A 22147-nucleotide genomic window follows, 5' to 3' on the forward strand; every position below is an offset into this window, starting at 1 on the left:
CTTGTTACAGCGCTCTTGATAATTACAAAACATTGTACAGGAAATGGCAGGCTGAGTCAGTAAAAATAATTTGTTAATTGTTGATACAAACTGACCATATCACACTGGCATTACAGACCCATATCACACTGACATTACAGACCCATAACACACTGACATGACAGACCCATATCACACTGACATTACAGACCCTCCCATATTACACTGACATTACAAACCCTCCCATATCACACTGGCATTACAGACCCATATCACACTGACATTACAGACCCTCCCATATCACACTGACATTACAACCCTCCCATTATCACAAACTGACATTACTGCCTCACCTCCCATTGCTCAGTGACTGTCGGGTACTGTGCCAAGTGCAGGTTTTTCTGCTGCTCCCCATTCCAGACACACATCACCGGTTAAAGCAATGCTGTATCTAATGTATGATAGGATGGAGTGGCAAGTGGCCTGGAATATGCATTCTGAAATCTGGGACTCATCCCAGTCAGCAAGAGTGAAAGTTCAAAAGTCAATCTCTAAACGAAGTCCAAGAACTGTTTGTGGCTCCGGGGGAGGGGGGTAGAGGGTTGCAGGACGCTGCCCAGCTTCATACCCACTCCTACAGGCTAGAGGGTGCGGAGCCTGGGTGTCGTAAGCTGATTTTAGCTTGGGCATGGGCAAAATTGGGAACACCACTGAGAGTTATTGAATGACCCGAGAATGAAAATATGCCTGTACGTGCGAGAGTTTGTATGAGAGAGAATGTGTGTGTATCTTTGAGTGTACGCACTTGAGAGTGTGCGTACGTGAGAGTGTGTGCATGCATGTGTGAGTGTGTATCTGAGTGTGTCAGAATGTGCGTGTGCGAGTGTACACGAGTATGAGTGCACGCATGTGAGTGTGCCTGCATGTGTGAGATTTTGTATGAGAGAATGTGTGTGTCAGAATGAGTGTGTACACTTGTGTGAGTGCACAGAGTGAGCGTGTGCATGCGTGTGCGAGAGAATGTGTGTGTGCACGTGTGTGAGTGAATGTGTGTATCTTTGAGAGTGTGTCAGAATGTGTGTGTGCATATGTGTGTGTGTGAGAATGTGCATGAATCTTTGAGTGTGTGTGTCTCTGTCTGAGTGTGTGAGAATAAGTGTGAGCGTATGCATGTAGGTGTGCATCTGTATCTGAGAGTATTTGTGAGTGTGTGTGAGAGAATATGTGTGTCTCTGTCTGAGGGTGTATGAGAGAGTGTGTGTGTAAGAATATGTATGTATACAGCAGTTAAGAGTATTCACATCTGAGGAACAATGTGTGGCCTCTTGGGTAAGCTATAGGAGGGCTCGAATCTAATCGAGGGGTTCAGGGGGTCTATATATAGAATAACAGATACCTGGGAGTGAGTTACAGGCTGGACTCTAATCGCGGGGTTCGGTAGGTTTATATATAGAATAACAGATCCCCGGAAGTGAGTTATAGGCTGGAATCTAATCGAGGGGTTTGGGGGGGTTTATATATAGAATAACAGATACCCGGGAGTGAGTTACAGGCTGGACTCTAATCGAGGGGTTTGGGGGGGGTTATATATAGAATAACAGATACCCGGGGAGTGAGTTACAGGCTGGACTCTAATCGAGGGGTTCGGGGGGTTTATATATAGAATAACAGATACCCGGGGAGTGAGTTACAGGCTGGACTCTAATCGAGGGGTTCGGGGGGTTTATATACAGAATAACAGATACCCGGGGAGTGAGTTACAGGCTGGACTCTAATCGAGGGGTTTGGGGGGGTTTATATATAGAATAACAGATACCCGGGAGTGAGTTACAGGCTGGAATCTAATCGAGGGGTTCGGGGGGTTTATATATAGAATAACAGATACCCGGGAGTGAGTTACAGGCTGGAATCTAATCGAGGGGTTCGGTGGGGTTTATATATAGAACAACAGATACCTGGGAGTGAGTTACAGGCTGGACTCTAATCGAGGGGTTCGGGGGGTTTATATATAGAATAACAGATACCGGGGAGTGAGTTACAGGCTGGAATCTAATCGAGGGGTTCGGGGGTTTATATATAGAATAACAGATACCCGGGAGTGAGTTACAGGCTGGACTCTAATCGAGGGGTTCGGGGGGTTTATATATAGAATAACAGATACCCGGGAGTGAGTTACAGGCTGGAATCTAATCGAGGGGTTCGGGGGTTTATATATAGAATAACAGATACCCGGGAGTGAGTTACAGGCTGGAATCTAATCGCGGGGTTCTGGGGGTTTATATATAGAATAACAGATACCCGGGAGTGAGTTACAGACTGGAATCTAATCGCGGGGTTCGAGGGGTTTATATATAGAATAACAGATACCCGGGAGTGAGTTACAGGCTGGAATCTAATCGCGGGGTTCTGGGGGTTTATATATAGAATAACAGATACCCGGGAGTGAGTTACAGACTGGAATCTAATCGCGGGGTTCGAGGGGTTTATATATAGAATAACAGATACCCGGGAGTGAGTTACAGGCTGGAATCTAATCGCGGGGTTCGAGGGGTTTATATATAGAATAACAGATACCCGGGAGTGAGTTACAGGCTGGAATCTAATCGCGGGGTTCGAGGGGTTTATATATAGAATAACAGATACCCGGGAGTGAGTTACAGGCTGGAATCTAATCGAGGGGTTCGGGGGGTTTATATATAGAACAACAGATACCTGGGAGTGAGTTACAGGCTGGAATCTAATCGAGGGGTTCGGGGGGTTTATATATAGAACAACAGATACCTGGGAGTGAGTTACAGGCTGGAATCTAATCGAGGGGTTCGGGGGGTTTATATATAGAATAACAGATACCCGGGAGTGAGTTACAGGCTGGAATCTAATCGAGGGGTTCGAGGGGTTTATATATAGAATAACAGATACCCGGGAGTGAGTTACAGGCTGGAATCTAATCGAGGGGTTCGAGGGGTTTATATATAGAATAACAGATACCCGGGAGTGAGTTACAGGCTGGAATCTAATCGCGTGGTTCGAGGTTGATGATCATTGTCACGCTGCGGCAGGTTGGTTTTGACTCCAGCGTGGGTTTGATTGTTGAACACTCTGCAGCCCCTCACGGCCCCCTGACCGATGAGCTAGTCATGGTAAGCTCAGTGTGTTGCATGATTTGGGGTGTCGGGGCGGTGCAATGTTGGAGTGATCCCCTCCAGCTGTGTGTGTGACCATGAGAGGTTGTATAGCGGCGATTTTTTGGTGTTGGTGAGTAAGCTGTTGCCTCCTGCTCTGCTCTCCATGCTCCACGGATGGTTGAGGGCCCTGATTTTGAGTGTGCTTCCTAACAGGAATGGGAAAGAAAGATGACCCTCGCCTGATGCAGGAATGGTTTAAACTGGTGCAGGAGAAGAACAGCCTGGTGCGCTACGAGTCCGAACTGATGATCTTGTGAGTAACGACAATGCTTTCTGAATTATCCTAAAACAGAATTCAATTCCTTGCCTCTTGCTGGAATCGCTGGTGTGGAGTTGAAGCAGCAGGTGGTTCGAATGGCCTGTTGCTGTGCTGTAAATCCCTGAATGCACTTTGTTTCCAAATTACATCCAAGTCTCCTCAATCAGGCCGAGATTTTCTATCGTTCTTTAATCGGGGACTTATTTACAAATCCCTCCACGACCTCGCCCCTCCCTATCTCTGTAATCTCCTCCAGCCCCCCCCACCTCCCCCAAGATGTCTGCGCTCCTCTAATTCTGCCCTTTTGAGCATCCCTGATTATAATCGCTCAACCATCTTTCTGTTGCCTGGGCCCCAAGCTCTGGAACTCCCTCCCTAAACCTCTCTACCTCTCTCCCTCTCTTTCCTCCTTCAAGATGCTCTATAAGACCTACCACTTTGACCAAGCTTTTGGTCACCTGCGCTAATTTCTACTTATGCTGCTCAGTATCAAATTTTTTTAAATCTCATAACACTCCTTTGAAGTGCCTTGGGACATTTCACTATGTTAAAGGAGCTATATAAATACAAGCTGCTGTTGTGCTGCCACAGAGATGATCCCCTGACCCCAACGGCCTTCCAGTATCAGGGTCAGTTGGATATTGGGGGGAGGGAGGAAGATACCTTTGGTACTGCTTATGAAAAACTCTCAAAGTTTGAACAAAAACATGCTGCTACCATTTGTGTTTGCATTTCCTCCTACCAGGCAGCATCATAGTGAATCTGTTCCCTCTCTGTCGCCTCAATATCCTTCCTATAGTGTGGAGCCCAGAACTGCACACACCACTCCAACTGTGGTCTTACTGAGGGTTTACACAGAGTCACCGTTACATCTCCACCTTTACATACTGCACCTCTTATCACAAACCAGTATTCTAATCGATTTTTTATGGCCCTATTCCGGTGCTGCTTTTAATGTCTTGTGACCCTGAACCCCCAAATCTCTCTGCTCTTCCACATCACCAACCTTCCCCCATTCCCAGTTCAAATGGCCCATTTATGTGTGAGCGTCAACAGCTCATTGGATGTACAGGATAGGACAGCAATGACTGTAACGTGTATGGTTAGAGATGGGTTGTGCAGGGCATGGATTGAGTGCCAGGTTGCACCCTCGCTCTGTGCTGTGTTAGTCTATCTCCGCCAGGCTACAATATAAAAAAAAAAGAACACGCCTTTCACAATCTCAAAGCACTTTACAAACTTCAGTCTCTGTTGTAATGTGGGAACACGGCAGCCAATTTGAGCACAGCAAGCTCCCACAAACAGCAATGTGATAATGTCCAGATAACCTGTTGTAGTGATATTGTTTGAAGGAGAAATATCGTTCAGGACACTGGGGAGAACTCCCCTGCTCTTCAGATAATGCCAGAGGATCGTTTGCATCTCAGTAGTGTTGGGTTTGTCTGTGCTGCGTATGTTATCGGGTTGAATGTACAGGGCCTGTCTGGTTATCTGGCTCAGTGCAAGTCTCCAAGCCAATGTAATATGACCAACCAGGTTTGTTTATTTGTGCAGTGCCCGTGAGCTGGAGCTGGAAGATCGGCAGAGCAGGTTACAGCAGGAACTCCGGGAACGCATGGCCATCGATGGTAGGTGCCAGTCTCGCTCACTTGCTAGCCCTTCCGTGCTTGACTTTCGACTGGCAACAAACGGCAGGTCACTGGGCAGAGAGAGGAGGCAGGAGAGGCCCTAAATAGGACAGAGCCAAGCTAAAAGGGACGGGTAACTGGATCCTGAGTGCAGGCGTGCTGGCTACAATATTTAAAGGCCATTAACATCTAACCTGTGCAGCAGTGTGAAGTGTGTCCCGGTCCACTGCTGATTATAATATGCCCGCACGTCTGTGTGTCCATTTCACAATGGAGGCCTAGCCCAGCACTCGCACCACTGGAGTCTGCCACACCGGGACTCTGCGTCCCCTGGTGGGGGGCACACCGAGACTCTGCATTCCCTGGGGGGGGGGCACACCGGGACTCTGCGTCCCCTGGCGGGGGGGGGAGGAGAGGAGAGGGGAAGGAGAGAGTCTGGCACACTGGGAACACTCGGTGGGCAGCACTCTAGCTTATGAGTCAGTAGGTTACAGGTTCAAGTCCCACTCCAGAGACTTGAGCAAAAAATCCAGGCTGACACTCCCAATGCAGTACTAGGGGAGTGCTGCACTGTCGGAGGGGCAGTACTGAGTGAGCTCCGCACTGTCGGAGGGGTAGTACTGAGGGAGCACCGCACTGTCGGAGGGGCAGTACTGAGGGAGCGCCGCACTGTCGGAGGGGCAGTACTGAGTGAGCTCCGCACAGTCGGAGGTGATACATCCTTACTATACAGTATAAATGCACACGAGGTCCATGCTTGAGAGAAGGTCAGTCTGTGACCTGTCCTTGATTCCTTAGCACTCAAGTGATGGAAGTGGGTGGAGCCTCCCCTTTTATATCTGAATGTCCAGGTTAGGAGTGTCTCCCACAAGTTCACCACCTAGTGGTCAGTGTTCTCACGGTGTACAACTTAGGTCAGTTTATACATGGGTTATAATGCTGGTTGAATACATGACATCACCTCCCCCCCCAAAGTCTTATTGGGATCACAGGTTGAGTCTCTCTGGTGGTTTACGCTCTCTTGTAGAGCGCCTGAGTTGGGGCTCCGGTTGTTGGGCGCTGGCCTGAGTGTCTGCTGTTTGCGGTGCCTCAGGCCTGTCCGGACTGCCCACAGTGACTGGGCTCTCCTCCACTTGGTTCCTGTGTTCGGTCACCTGTGGAGGAGTGAACTCTATATTGTGTTCTTCCTCTGCTTCTTCTATGGGGTTGCTCAACCTCCTTTTTGTTTGATCCACATGTTTGCGGCAGATTTGTCCATTGGAAAGTTTAGCTACCAGAATCCTATTTCCCTCTTTGGCAATCACAGTGCCTGTGAGCCATTTGGGCCCTGCAGCATAGTTGAGGACAAAAACAGGGTAATTTACATCAATACATCGCGCCCTCGCAGTCATATTGTGACTGGCGCCTGCTCTCGACAATTTCTTTCATGGTGGGGTGTATAAGGGATAACCGGGTTTTGAGCGTTTTTTCATTAGCAGCTCTGCGGGTGGAACCCCTGTGAGCGAGTGTGGTCGGGATCTGTAGGCCAACAGGAGGCGTGATAAGCGGCTTTGTAGGGAACCCCCTTGAATTCTGAGCATCCCCTGTTTGATTTTCTGCACTGCTCGTTCTGCCTGGCTGTTTGAGGCCGGCTTGAACGGCGCCGTTCTGACATGGTTAATTCCATTGCCTGCCATGAAGTCCTGGAATTCAGTGCTTGTTAAGCACGGGCCATTGTCGCTGACCAAGATGTCCGGTAGACCGTGGGCGGCGAACATTGCCCGTAGACTTTCTACCGTGGCAGAGGATGTGCTTGAATTTAAAATGTCACACTCGATCCATTTGGAGTAGGCGTCTATTACAACCAAAAACATTTTTCCCATGAAAGGACCTGCATAGTCCACATGGATGCGTGACCATGGCTTGGCGGGCCAGGACCAGGGGCTAAGGGGGGTTTCCCTGGGCGCATTGCCCAGCTGGGCACACGTGTTGCACCTGCGAACACAAAGTTCCAGATCTGCGTCTATCCCTGCTGAGTGCATCGACGCAGTTTTCGGTGCCCGGTCTGTGCCGAATTGTGTAGTCATAGGCGGCTAACGTGAGTGCCCACCTCTGTATGCGGACCGATGCGTTTGCATTTATGGCCTTGTTGTCAGCCAAAAGGGACGTTAGGGGTTTGTGATCTGTCTCCAGCTCAAATTTCCTGCCAAACAGGTACTGGTGCATTTTCTTTACCGCATATACACATGCTAGCGCTTCCTTTTCTACCATCCCGTAGCCTCTTTCTGCCTGTGACAGACTTCTGGAGGCATAAGCTACCGGCTGTAACTGACCCTTGGCATTGACATGCTGCAACACACACCCGACACCATAGGACGACGCATCGCACATTAACGCAAGTTTCTGACATGGGTCATAGAGCATTAACAGATTGTTGGAACATAACAAATTGCAAGCTCTATTAAAAGCCCTTTCCTCGCTGTCCCCCCAGACCCATTCGCAACCTTTGCGTAGGAGCACGTGTAGCGGCTCTAGCAGCATGCTCAATTTGGGAAGAAAGTTACCAAAATAGTTCAGGAGCCCCAGGAACGAACGCAACTCTGTCGTGTTACAGGGTCTGGTGCTCTCTGGATCGCTTCTGTCTTGGACGCAGTAGGGCTGATCCCCAGGAATTCTACCTCTGGAGCTAGGAAGATGCACTTCGCCTTTTTCAGTCGCAGCCCAACCCGGTCCAGTCTGCGTAGCACCTCCTCCAGGTTGTGGAGATGGTCTTCAGTATCGTAACCCGTGATGAGGATGTTGTCCTGAAAAACCATCGTCCCTGGAAACGACTTGAGGAGGCTTTCCATATTTCGTTGGAAGATCGCGGCGGCCGAGCGAATCCCGAACGGACATCTGTTGTACTCAAACAATCCCTTGTGTGTCGTGATGGTGGTCAGCTTCTTCGACTCACTCGCCAGCTCCTGGGTCATGTAAGCTGAGGTCAGGTCCAATTTTGAAAAACGTTTGCCACCGGATAGCGTCGTATAGAGGTCCTCCGCTCTCGGTAGCGGGTACTGGTCTTGGAGTGACATCCAATTGATGGTGGCCTTGTACTCACCACATATCCTGACCGACCCATCCGCCTTGAGCACCGGCACAATCGGGCTCGCCCAGTCACTGAATTCGACTGGCGAGCTGATGCCTTCCCTCAGCAGGCGGTCCAATTCGCCTTCTATCTTTTCCCGCATCACGGATGGCACCGCTCTGGCCTTGTGGTGTATTGGCCTGGCATCCGGGTTTATGTGAATCACTACCTTGGCCCCCATGAAAGTGCCAATGCAGGGTTGAAATAATGAGTCAAATTTGTCCAGGATCTGTGAGCATGATACTCGCTCCACAGAGGAAATTGCATTGACATCGCCCCATTTCCAGTTCATGACAGCAAGCCAACTCCTCCCCAGTAGTGCCTGACTGTGCCCCGGGACAACCCAGAGTGGCAACTAGTTCTACGAATTTTTGTGGGTCACGACTACCGTGGCGCTGCCTAGCACCGGAATGATCTGCTTTGTGTATGTCCGTAGCTGTGCATCAATCAGCGATAATTTTGGCCTCCTGGCCTTGGACGCCCACAACTTTTCGAACTGTTTGATACCCATTAGGGACTGGCTGGCCCCCGTGTCTAGCTCCATTGATACTGGGATGGCATTGAGGAGCACTTTCATCATTATCGGTGGCGTCCTGGTGTATGAACTGTATACGTGCTCCACATGAACTCGCTGAACTTCAGCTTCCAGCGATTTCCCCCAGCATTCATTTCTGCAATTTCTGCAGGTATTTTGCTCATCTCTGCAAACTCCGGCTGAGTGTGTGCCTCCACACCTCCAACATGAGCTGCTGTTGGAAACAAAAGGTCCCTTGCCAGTTGATCGTCCCTGACTGCCCCTGTTATTGTCCTTGAGTGCGCCATTAACAGATGTTGATGGCCCCATTACTGGCCGCATTGTCCCTTGCAATGGCGTGAATCACCGTTCAGCTTGCCATTGTCTCTGTCGAACTCCCCCTCTGGGTTCGACTACATATTGGGGCATGCCCGATTGCCCTTGTCTGTCTGGAGAACTGTGTGCTGCTTTAACAATGTTGAATCACTGTCCCAACCATTCCTTAACAGAGTACCTCTCGTCTGTTCTGCTAGTGGCCATGCTCGCGTGGTTTAAATCCCAGTTTCACGTCACCATTGATACGTCCTTGCTATACAGCATAAATGCACACGAGGCCCATGCTTGAGAGAAGGTCAGTCTGTGACCTGTCCTTTATTCCTTAGCACTCAAGTGATGGAAGTGGGTGGAGCTTCCCCTTTTATATCTGAAGGTCCAGGTTAGGAGTGTCTCCCACAAGTTTACCACCTTGTGGTCATTGTTCTCACAGTGTACAACTTAGGTCAGATTATACATGGGTTACAATGCTGTTGAATACATGACAGGAGGGGCAGTACTGAGAGAGTGCCTCACTGTCGGAGGGGCAGTACTCGGGGAATGCTGCACTGTCGGAGGGGCAGTACTGAGGGAGTGCCGCACTGTCGGTGGGGCAGTACTGAGAGAGTGCCGCACTGTCGGAGGGGCAGTACTAGGGGAGTGCCGCACTGTTGGAGGGGTAGTACTAGAGGAATGCTGCACTGTCGGAGGGGCAGTACTAGGGGAGTACTGCATTATCGGAGGGGCAGTACTGAGCGAGCGCCGCACTGTTGGAGGGGTAGTACTAGGGGAGTGCTGCATTATCGGAGGGGCAGTACTGAGTGAGCGCTGCACTGTCGGAGGGGCAGTACTGAGCGAGCGCCGCACTGTCGGAGGGGCAGACTGAGGGAGTGTCGCACTGTCAGAGGGGCAGTACTGAGCGAGCGCCGCACTGTCGGAGGGGCAGTACTGAGGGAGTGTCGCACTGTCAGAGGGGCAGTACTGAGCGAGCGCCGCACTGTCGGAGGGGCAATACTGAGGGAGTGCTGCACTGTCGGAGGGGCAGTACTGAGGGAGTGCCGCACTGTCGGAGGGGTAGTACTGAGCGAGCGCCGCACTGTCGGAGGGGCAGTACTGAGGGAGCACTGTACTGTTAAACCGAGACCCCATTCTTGCCCTCTATTCCCGGCCCCTGTTCATGGACTATCTCAGCCCCTGTTCTCAGGATATCTGCGCCCTGCCTGGAGTTGTTGCACTATGACTTGGCTAGTGCTCTGATGTGCTTCTCTTTGTGTGTTGTGCAGACAATCTGAAGAGCAGTGAGGAGCTGTCGGAGGAGAAGCGTATCCTGAACGAGATGCTGGAGGTGGTGGAGCAGCGGGATGCTCTGGTGACCCTGCTAGAGGAGCAACGACTGCGCGAGAAGGAGGAGGACAAGGACCTGGAAGCTGTGATGCTGAGCAAGAGCTACAACTTGAACTGGTCATAAAGCAAGCCCGCCCACAGCTACAGATACAGGGCCCCTGGGGCAGGGACCAACAGCAGCCAGAATGGGAGGTCTGAGACTGTCCCACCAACGCCTGGTGTAACACACCCTCGGTGTGCTGGACACGTTCTGTTCTGTCATGTGCCCATGTGTCAGCCGCATGTGTGACCCCACCTGGCCCAAGGGTGACCCTTGCCAATCGGCTATCGAACGCTGGCCAGAGTTACAATACTCTAGCCAGTAACGGCAGCAGAGAACCTGGTCCAGCTGGAGGGCGAGACGGCAGCCAGGCCTGTGGAGGGCAGATAGGCCGCAGCCCTCCCGCCCGCCCGGCTCAGAGACGAGAAGCCTTAGTCAGCCTGCTCCCAGCCAGTTGGGGGGCCGCAGCTCAGCCTGCTGTTTTAACAGGTTCAAAGAAATTACCCAAAGTAGAGAATTTGTGTTAGGATCGCAGAATTGGAGTACGAGGCATGATGTGGGCACTCCAGTAAGTATAGATCCTTTTCAGTCCAGTTAAATCCACAATTGATATTTTCTAGTGTTTGAAACAGGAGCATGATCTTCCTCCTGTTCACTCTCGTCTTCTTCAGTCCAGTGGGCCAGGCTGCTAACTACGAATGGGCCCGAGGATATCGCTAGGGCCATTAGCAGCTAGCTGTCACTGGGCTCTGAGCTCGGACTGCTGAATGGAATGTCTCAGTCCCCACTATCCACTGTTGCTGTTGGAGCAGTCACTTTTATAATATTAGGGGAGGGTGGGCTGTGTGTGATAGAAGAGTAGCACAAAGAGGAAGCTGCTTGAACTCTAACCGAGTGTGAGCACTTTAACAGGGGGAAGCAAAACCCAAATGTTGAAGGGACAAAACGATCGGACATTTTAAAAGGGTCAGGGTCTTCACACACTTTCATACACACCCTGTACCCCATCCAACTCCCCACTCCCTCACACACACTGTACCCCATCCAACTCCCCACCCCCTCACACACACTGTACCCCATCCAACTCCCCACCCCCTCACACACACTGTACCCCATCCAACTCCCCACCCCCTCACACACACTGTACCCCATCCAATTCCCCACCCCCTCACACACACACTGTACCCCATCCAACTCCCCACCCCCTCACACACACTGTACCCCATCCAATTCCCCACCCCCTCACACACACACTGTACCCCATCCAACTCCCCACCCCCTCACACACACTGTACCCCATCCAACTCCCCACCCCCTCACACACACTGTACCCCATCCAACTCCCCACCCCCTCACACACACTGTACCCCATCCAACTCCCCACCCTCTCTCACACACTGTACCCCATCCAACTCCCCACCCTCTCTCACACACTGTACCCCATCCAACTCTCCACCCTCACACACACTGTACCCCATCCAACTCCCCACCCCCTCACATACACTGTACCATCCAACTCCCCACCCTCACACACACGGTACCCCATCCAACTCCCCACCCCCTCACACACACTGTACCCCATCCAACTCCCCACCCTCACACACACTGTACCCCATCCAACTCCCCACCCTCACACACACTGTACCCCATCCAACTCCCCACCCCCTCACACACACGGTACCCCATCCAACTCCCCACCCCCTCACACACACTGTACCCCATCCTACTCCCCACCCTCACACACACTGTACCCCATCCAACTCCCCACCCTCACACACACTGTACCCCATCCAACTCCCCACCCCCTCACACACACTGTACCCCATCCAACTCCCCACCCCCTCACACACACGGTACCCCATCCAACTCCCCACCCCCTCACACACACTGTACCCCATCCAACTCCCCACCCCCTCACACACACTGTACCCCATCCTACTCCCCACCCTCACACACACTGTACCCCATCCAACTCCCCACCCCCTCACACACACTGTACCCCATCCAACTCCCCACCCCCTCACATACACTGTACCCCATCCAACTCCCCACCCTCACACACACGGTACCCCATCCAACTCCCCACCCCCTCACACACACTGTACCCCATCCTACTCTCCACCCTCACACACACTGTACCCCATCCAACTCCCCACCCTCACACACACTGTACCCCATCCAACTCTCCACCCCCTCACACACTCTGTACCCCATCCTACTCCCCACCCTCACACACACTGTACCCCATCCAACTCCCCACCCCCTCACACACACTGTACCCCATCCAACTCCCCACCCTCACACACACTGTACCCCATCCAACTCCCCACCCCCTCACACACACTGTACCCCATCCAATTCCCCACCCTCACACACACTGTACCCCATCCTACTCCCCACCCTCACACACACTGTACCCCATCCAACTCTCCACCCCCTCACACACACTGTACCCCATCCAACTCCCCACCCCCTCACACACACTGTACCCCATCCTACTCCCCACCCTCACACACACTGTACCCCATCCAACTCCCCACCCTCACACACATTGTACCCCATCCAACTCCCCACCCCCTCACACATACTGTACCCCATCCAACTCCCCACCCCCTCACACACACACTGTATCCCATCCAACTCCCCACCCCCTCACACACACACTGTATCCCATCCAATTCCCCACCCTCTCTCACACACTGTACCCCATCCAACTCCCCACCCTCTCACACACTGTACCCCATCCAACTCCCCACCCTCACACACACTGTACCCCATCCAACTCCCCACCCTCACACACACTGTACCCCATCCAACTCCCCACCCTCACACACACACACTCTCTCTTCTCCAGCCCTCTCCGTTCATATCGACATGCTTCTTTCCACCCAAAGCACTGGTTCCTATTCCTACTTGCTATCCTCCTCTCTTCATTTCCCCTTTCCCACTCCTCATGGCCCTCCAAATTCCCCCATTTTCACTTCCTCTCCACATCCACCTCTGCACGTGCCATCCATTCTCCATCCCACCCCCCTCACTTCTATCTCATTTTGAGTGTTAATATATGATGCAGGTCCTGTTCCACCACTCCATGTTTTTTTTAATTCATTCACGTATTGTGGGCAAGGTCGACATTTATTGCCCTTGAGAAGGTGGTGATGAGTTGTCTTCTTGAACCGCTGCAGTCCGTGTGTTGAAGGTACTCCCACAGTGCTGTTAGGGAGATCCAACAGCGATAAAGTAACGTCGATATATATTCAAGTCTGGATGGTGTGTGACTTTGACGGAAATTTGCAGGTGATGGTGTTCCCATGCGCCTGCTGCCCTTGCCCTTCTAGGTGATAGAGGTCGCGGGTTTGGGAGGTGCTGTCGAAGAAGCACCTCCCAAACGGTACGTCAGTGGTGCAGGGAGTGAATGTTGAAGGTGGTGGATGGGGTATCAATCCATGGGCTGCTTTATCCTGGATGGTGTCGAGCTTCTTGTGTTGTGGGAGCTGCACTCATCCAGGCAAGTGGAGAGTATTCCATCACACTCCTGACTTGTGCCTTGTAGATGGTGGAAAGTCTTTGGGGAGTCAGGAGGTGAGACACTCGCCGCAGAATACCCAGCCTCTGACCTGCTCTTGTTGCCACAGTATTTATGTGGCTGGTCCAGTTAAGTTTCTGGTCAATTGTGACCACGAGATGGTTAGAGATTGGATGCTGGAAATACCGCTGAATATCATGGGGCGGTCATTAGACTCTCGCTTGTTAGAGATGATCATTGCCTGGTCACTTGTCTGGAACAAATGTTACTTGCCACTTATTAGTCTTAGGCTGAATGTTGTCCAGGTCTTGCTGCATGTGGGCACGGACTGCTTCATTATTTTTGGAGTTGCGAAAGGAACTGAACACTGCAGTCAGTGACCATCCCTACTTCTGACCTTTGATGAAGCATCTAGAGATTGTTGGGCCTAGGACACTGCCCTGAGGATCTCCTGCACCAATGTTCTGGGGCTGAGATGTTTGACCTCCAACCACCACAACCATCTTCCTTTGTGCTGGGTATGACTCCAGCCAGTGGAGAGTTTTCCCCCCGATTCCCATTGACTTCAGTTTTACTCGGGCTCCTTGATGCCACACTCGGTCAAATGCTGCCTTGATGTCGAGGGCAGTTACTCTCACGTCACCTCTGGAATTCAGCTCTTTGTCCATGTTTGGACCAAGGCTGTAATGACGTCTGGAGCCGAGTGGTCCTGGCGGATCCCAAACTGAGCATCGGTGAGCAGGTTATTGGTGAGTAAGTGTCGCTCGACAGCACTGTCGATCACACCTTCCATCACTTTGCTGATGATTGAGAGTAGACTGATGGGGCGGTAATTGGCCGGATTGGATTTGTCCTGCTTTTTGTGGATAGGACATACCTGGGAAGTTTTCCACTTTGTCGGGTAGATGCCAGTGTTGTACCTGTACTGGAACAGCTTGGCTAGAGGCACGGCTAGTTCTGGAGCACAAGTCTTCAGCACAACAGTCGGGATATTGTCGGGGCCCATAGCCTTTGCTGTATCCAGTGCGCTCAACCGTTTCTGGATATCACGTGGAGTGAATCGAATTGGCCGAAGACTGACTTCTGTGATGGTGGGGACCTCAGGAGGAGGCTGATACGGATCATCCACTCGGCATTTCTGGCTGAAGATGGTGCAAGTGCTACAGCCTTGCTGGGCTCTGCCATCATTGAGGATTGGGATATCCATAGAGCTTCCTCCTCCTGTTAGTTGTTTAATTTGTCCATCACCATTCACGATTGGATGTGGCAGGACTACAGAACTTTGATGTGATCCATTGGTTATAAGATCGCTTAGCTCTGTCGATAGCTGTTTCCGCTGTTTAGCATGCATGTAGTCCTGTGTTGCAGCTTCCCCAGGTTGGTATTTTTAGGTATGCCTGGTGCTGCTCCTGGCATGCTCTTCTACACTCCTCATTGAACCTGGGTTGGTCCCCTGGCTGGATGGTAATGGTAGAGTGAGGGATATGCCGGGCCACGAGGTTACAGATTGTGGTGGAATACAATTCTGCTGCTGATGATGGCCCACAGCGTCTCATGGATGCCCAGTTTTGAGCTGCTAGATCTGTTCTGAATCTATCCCATTTAGCACGGTGGTAGTGCCACACAACATGATGGAGTGTTCTCAGTGTGAAGACGGGACTTTGTCTCCACAATGACTGTGCGGTGGTCACTGCTACCAATGCTGTCATGGACAGGTGCATCTGTGACAGGTAGATTGGTGAGGACGAGGTCAAGTAGATTTTTCCCTCGTGTTGGTTCTCTCACCACCTGCTGCAGGCCCAGCCTGGCAGCTATGTCCTTCAGGACTCAGCCAGCTCGCTCAGTAATGGTGACACCGAGCCACTCTTGATGATGGACATTGAAGTCCCCACCCAGAGTACATTCTGTGCCCTTGCTACCCTCAGTGCTTCTTCCAAGTGGTGTCCAACATGGAGGATACTGATTCATCAGCTGAGGGAGGGCGGTAGGTGGTAATCAGCAGGAGGTTTCCTTGCCCATGCTTGACATGATGCCATGAGACTTCTTGGGGTCCGGAGTCAATGTTGGGGACTCCCAGGGCCACTCCCTCCTGACTGTATACCACTGTGCCCCCACCCCTGGTGGGTCTGTCCTGCCGGTGGGACAGGACATACCCAGGGATGGTGATGGAGGAGTCTGGGACATTGGCTGAAAGGTATGATTCTGTGAGTATGACTATGTCAGGCTGTTGCTTGACTAGTCTGTGGGACAGCTCTCCCAATTTTGGCACGCCCCCAGATGTTAGTGAGGAGGACTTTGCCGGGTCGGCTGGGCTGGGTGTGCCGTTGTCGTGTCCATAACCGATGCCGAGGTCGATGCCGGGTGGTCCGTCCGGTTTTATTCTTATTATTTTTCGTAGCGATTTATTATAACTGAGTGTCTCGCTGGGCATTTCAGAGTCAACCACATTGCTGTGGGTCTGGGGTCACATATCGGCCAGACCGGGTAAGGGCGGCAGATTTCCTTCCCTGAAGAACATCAGTGAATCAGATGGGTTTTTTACAATAATTCGATAGTTTCATGCTCACCATTACTGACACTAGCTTTTTTTATATTCCAGATTTTATTTAATGAACTGAATTTAAATTCCCCAGCTGCTATCGTGAGATTTAAACTCATGTCTCCGGATTATTAGTTTGGGTCTCTGGATTACTAGTCCAGTAAATAACCACTATGCTACCGTACCCCATGTGTGTATGAAAGGTGTGTGTCCTCACTCGGTCAGGCAGTGCCAGCAGCTCTCTCTCTCTGAGTGGAGGATGGTTACAGCAGTTTTGGATCACTGGTTTAACACAGTATTATGTACAGGTTTGTGCGTATGCGTGTGTGTGTGTGTGTGTGTGTGTGTGTGTGTGTATAAGACTGCACGTGGGAGTGCAGATGTATTTAAGACTGAAATCCTGTGGAATGCCGCGGAATGTAACTACTAGGGTGAAGGTTGGGGTTGAGAGTCTGTGCCTATGTGGCCTTTACACTCAAACTGGAGTCTAAATCAGATAGAGAATGGGATAAGCCCAGGGACTGAGCAAAGCGCCCCCTCTGCTGGCTGCCGCATGGGAGAGGGTTTGCAGGCCCGGCTTGGTCTGTGAACAAGATCTGTTCCCAGTGGGAACATTATTTCAATGTGATTGTACAAGGCGCTTTATACATTTTAGTTGATGTTAACTTAACTGTTGTACACTGGCATTGTGTGCATCAGCCCCACAGCCAGAGTATGAGGATACAGCGGACAGTGGGGATGTCTCGGTGCAGACACTCGACATATGGGCTGGTACAGCGGGGGCACTGAGAGCATCTGGGGACAAATGGATGTTTTATAGGGAGCGTTAGCCTCATCCCAGTACTGCTCATCACAGAAGCGGTGGATGAACCAGCCCTCGGCAGTGGTGCTGTGTGGGAATCTGTGAGAGGAGAGACCTTTACCTCACGCACGCCCATTTGCACACTCACAATCCCTCCATCCCACGCACTCTCTCCCTCACACAATCCCTCCATCCTACACTGTGCTCTCTCTCCCTCACACATTCCCTCCATCCCACACACTCTCTCCCTCACACAATCTCTCCATCCCACGCACTCTCTCCCTCACACAATCCCTCCATCCTACACTGTGCTGTCTCTCCCTCACACATTCCCTCCATCCCACACACTCTCTCCCTCACACAATCCCTCCATCCCACGCACTCTCTCCCTCACACAATCCCTTCATCCTACACTGTGCTGTCTCTCCCTCACACATTCCCTCCATCCCACACACTCTCTCCCTCACACATTCCCTCCATCCCACACACTTTCTCCATCACACATTCCCTCCATCCCACACACTCTCTCCCTCACACATTCCCTCTATCCCACGCACTCTCTCCCTCACACATTCCCTCCATCCCATGCATTTTCTCACATTCCCTCCATCCCACACACTCACTCCCTCACACATTCCCTCCATCCCACACACACCCTCCCTCACACATTCCCTCCATCTCACACTGTACTCTCCCTCAAATACACATTCCCTCCATCCCACACACACCCTCCCTCACACAATCCCTCCATCCTACACTGAGCTCTCTCTCCCTCACACATTCCCTCCATCCCACACACTTTCTCACATCCCTCATCCCACACTGTACTCTCCCTCATACACACATTCCCTCCATCCCACACACTCCCTCCCTCACACATTCCCTCCATCCCACATACTCACTCCCTCACACATCCCTCCATCTCACACTGTACTCTCCCTCACACATTCCCTCCATCCCACATACTCCATCCCTCACACATTCCCTCCATCCCATGCACTCTCTACCTCACACATTCCCTCCATCCCACACTGTACTCTCTCTGACACATTCCCTCCATCCCACACACTCCCTCCCTCACACATTCCCTCCATCCCATGCACTCTCTCCCTTCACCCTCACACATCCCCTCCATCCCATGCACTCTCTCCCTCACACATTCCCTCCATCCCATGCACTCTCTCCCTCACACATCCCTCCATCTCACACTGTACTCTCCCTCACATTCCCTCCATCCCATGCACTCTCTCCCTCACACATTCCCTCCATCCCATGCACACTCTCCCTCACACATCCCTCCATCTCACACTGTACTCTCCCTCACACATTCCCTCCATTCCACGCACTCTCTCCCTCACACATTCCCTCCATCCCACACACATTCTCACATTCCCTCCATCCCACACACTCCCTCCCTCACACATTCCCTCCATCCCACGCACACTCTCTCGCACACTCTCTCCCTCCCACACACTCTCCCTCACACATCCCTCCATCCCACACACTCCCTCCCTCACACATTCCCTCCATCCCACGCACACTCTCTCACACACTCTCTCCCTCCCACACACTCTCCCTCACACATCCCTCCATCCCACACTTTACTCTCCCTCACATACTCTATCCCTCACACAGCCCCTCAATCCCATACAGTACCAGACGGGAGTGAATCATTGCGTTTTACCCGCTGTACTGTACACATGTGCAGGTTTGCTCCGAAGGCTCCAGTTTGCAGTGTTAAAGGGATTACGGTGTAGTTTTTACTTGACAGACTGTAAACATGCCACTGATTATTCTGTGACAGGTTGCGTGCTGTGATGTGCTGTGAAATCACTTGCACTCACTTGGGTAATAACTCATTGTTCTCAATATGTGATGGTGGAATTAAAGTTATTTATTAACACTTGTTATGAGACAACTTTATATATTAAAAGAAATCACATTTTTCCTCTGTCTTTTTATTTGCCTGTGCTTTTTAATTCTTAATAACTTCTGTTCTCAGTGCTTGGCTCTCTGTAAGGAGCAGACCAAGAGCACATATTTACATGGGCTCTGCACAATGATTAACAACAAATGCTGAGCACAGGAATCAAAGCGTGAACTTCTCCCAGCCCGGTCGTGTGGTCCCGCAAGTGGAACTTTTACCCAACAGACAGGTGTTGCTCTCTCGCTGTTTGGCTCTCCGTCTCTCTCCCTCCTCCTGTCTGTCAATCATAGAGTGGTTACAGCACGGAAGGCAGCCATTCGGCCCATCGAGCCCGTGCCAAGAGCACTTCAGCTAGTCCCACTTTCCCGCCCTTTCCCTGTAGCCCTGAAGAAAAATTTATTTCAGGTACTTATCCAACTCCCTTTTCAAAGCCACGATTGAGTCTGCCTCCACCACCCTTTCAGGCAGCTCATTCCAGATCCTAACCACTCACTGCGTAAAAATGTTTTTTCTCGTGTCGCCTTTGGTTCTTCTGCCAATCACCTTAAATCTGTGCCCTCTGGTTCCTGACCCTTCCCCCAATGGGAACAGTTTCTCTCTACCTACTCTGTCCAGACTCCTCGTGATTTTGAACACCTCGATCAAATCTCCTCTTAATCTTCTCTGCTCCAAGGAGAACAACCCCAGCTTCTCCAGTCTATTCTCGTAACTGAAGTCACTCATCCCTGAAATCGTTCTCGTAAATCTTTTCTGCACCCTCTCTAAGGCTCCTTCCTAAACTGCGGTGCCCAGAATTGGACACAAAAGTACAGTTGAGGCCGAGCCTGTGTTTTATACAGGTTCATCATAACTTCCACGCTTTTGTATTCTATACCTCTATTCATGAAGCGCAGGATCCTGTAAGCCTTTTTAACCTGCACAGAGAGGTCTTAAACGCAGAGTGGTTTATTTGGAAAGAGTGGAAATTTCTGGTAAGTATTGAGTAAGTAGAAGCTGTACATAGTGACATCTAATTTAACAATTTGATTTAAACCTAGAACTTGAAACTGTAGTTAATAGAAGTTGCCTGCCAGTGGCAGTTAACTGTCAGTCAGCTGTGTTTGTCTTGAATAGGTGCTAATCACAGAGACTAGGGGAGCTGAGTCAACATTTGTAAATGGGTGTCACTCCTAAGAATATAAAAGTCAACAGTGTTTCAGAGCACAGAGTGGACTTAAACAGAGTGCTTTAGGAACTTGGAAAGAATGGGAATTTGGAGAAAGGGAGGATTAAAACCAAGTAAAAAAAGTAATCATAGATAAGTGATATTTACAATCTATATTAACGACTTGGAAGAAGGGACTGAGTGTAACATAGCCAAGTTTGCTGACGATACAAAGATGGGAGGAAAAGCAATGTGTGAGGAGAACACAAAAAATCTGCAAAAGGACATAGACAGGCTAAATGAGTGGGCAAAAATTTGGCAGATGGAGTATAATGTTGGAAAGTATTAGGGGGCTTAGCAGCTTGAAAGTGGATAAATCCCCAGGCCCAGATGAAATGTATCCCAGGCTGTTAAGAGAAGCAAAAGAGGAAATAGCAGAGGCTCTGACCATCATTTTCCAGTCCTCTCTGGCTACAGGTGTGGTGCCTGAGGACTGGAGGACTGCTAATGCTGTACCTTTGTTTAAAAAGGGAGAAAGGGATAGACCGATTAATTACAGGCCAATCAGCCTAACCTCAGTGGTGGGAAAATTATTGGAACAAATCCTGAGGGATAGGATAAATCTTCATTTGGAAAGACATGGATTAATCAAGGACAGTCAGCATGGATTTGTTAAGGGAAGGTTGTGTCTGACTAACTTGATTGAATTTTTTGAGGAGATAACCAGGAGGGTTGATGAGGGCAGTGTGTATGGATTTTAGCAAAGCTTTTGATAAGGTCCCAATGGCATACTGGTCATGAAAGTATAATAGCCCATGGGATCCAGGGCAAAGTGGCAAGTGGATCTAAAATTGGCTCGGAAGCAGGAAGAAAAGAGTAATGGTTGATGAGTGTTTTTGTGACTGGAAGTCTGTATCCAGTGGGGTTCCACAGGACTCAGTGCTGGGTCCCTTACTTTTTGTGGTATATATCAATGACTTGGACTTGAATGTTGGGGGTATGATTAAGAAGTTTGCACATTACTATAAACAGGCTATGAGGTTGATAATGAAGAAGAAAGCTGAAGTCTGCAGGAAGATATCAATGTACTGGTCAGATGGGCAGAACAGTGGCAAATGGAATTCAATCTGGATAAGTGAGGTAATGCATCTGGCACGGCAAGGGAATACACATTAAATGGTACGACACTGTAAAGTGTAAAGGAACAAAGGGACCTTGGAGTGCAGGTCCACAGATCCCTGAAGGTAGCAGGCCAGGTAGATAAGATTGTTAAGAAGGCATATGGAATACTTGCCTTTATTGGTCGAGGCATGGAATACAAGAGCAAGGAGGTTATGCTTGAACTGTATAAAACACGGGTTAGGCTGCAGCTGGAGTAATGTGTGCAGTTCTGGTCACCACATTACAGGAAAGATGTGATAGCACTGGAGAGGGTGCAGAGGAGATTTACAAGAATGTAGCCTGGACTGGAGAATTTTGGCTGTGAGGAAAGATTGGAGATGCTGGGTCTGTTTTCTTTGGAATAGAGGAGGCTGAGGGGAGACCTTATTGAGGTGTATAAAATTATGAAGGGCCTGGATAGAGTGGATAGGAAGGACCTATTTCCCTTGGCAGAGGGGTCAACCAACAGGGGGCATAGATTTAAAGTAATTTGAAGGAGGTTTAGAGGGAGTTAAGGGGAAATTTCTTCACCCAGAGAGCAATGGGGGTCTGGAACACTCTGCCTGAAGGGGTGGTAGAGGTACCCTCACCACATTTTAAAAGTATTTGGATGTGCACTTAAAGTGCCGTAACCTACAGGGCTACGGACCAAGAGCTGGAAAGTGGGAGTAGGCTGGCTAG

The 22147-nt window shown here is 50.5% G+C and overlaps 1 protein-coding gene across 3 annotated transcripts in view; it reads left to right on the plus strand.

Moving 5' to 3' along the window:
* The window catches only part of mical3a (microtubule associated monooxygenase, calponin and LIM domain containing 3a), a 637446-nt gene extending 626015 nt beyond the window's left edge, over positions 1 to 11431 (plus strand). For all 3 annotated transcript variants that reach the window (XM_070900720.1, XM_070900722.1, XM_070900721.1), the window contains 3 exons: positions 3318 to 3417; positions 4978 to 5051; positions 10267 to 11431. In XM_070900720.1, the coding sequence (XP_070756821.1) occupies positions 3318 to 3417; positions 4978 to 5051; positions 10267 to 10451 (359 nt within the window). In that variant the 3' untranslated portion in view covers positions 10452 to 11431. The remainder of the gene's footprint in view (positions 1 to 3317; positions 3418 to 4977; positions 5052 to 10266) is intronic.
* The last annotated feature ends 10716 nt before the right edge of the window (positions 11432 to 22147 follow it).

This window comes from Pristiophorus japonicus, chromosome 15, assembly GCF_044704955.1.
Source record: "Pristiophorus japonicus isolate sPriJap1 chromosome 15, sPriJap1.hap1, whole genome shotgun sequence".
Lineage (NCBI taxonomy): Eukaryota > Metazoa > Chordata > Chondrichthyes > Pristiophoridae > Pristiophorus > Pristiophorus japonicus.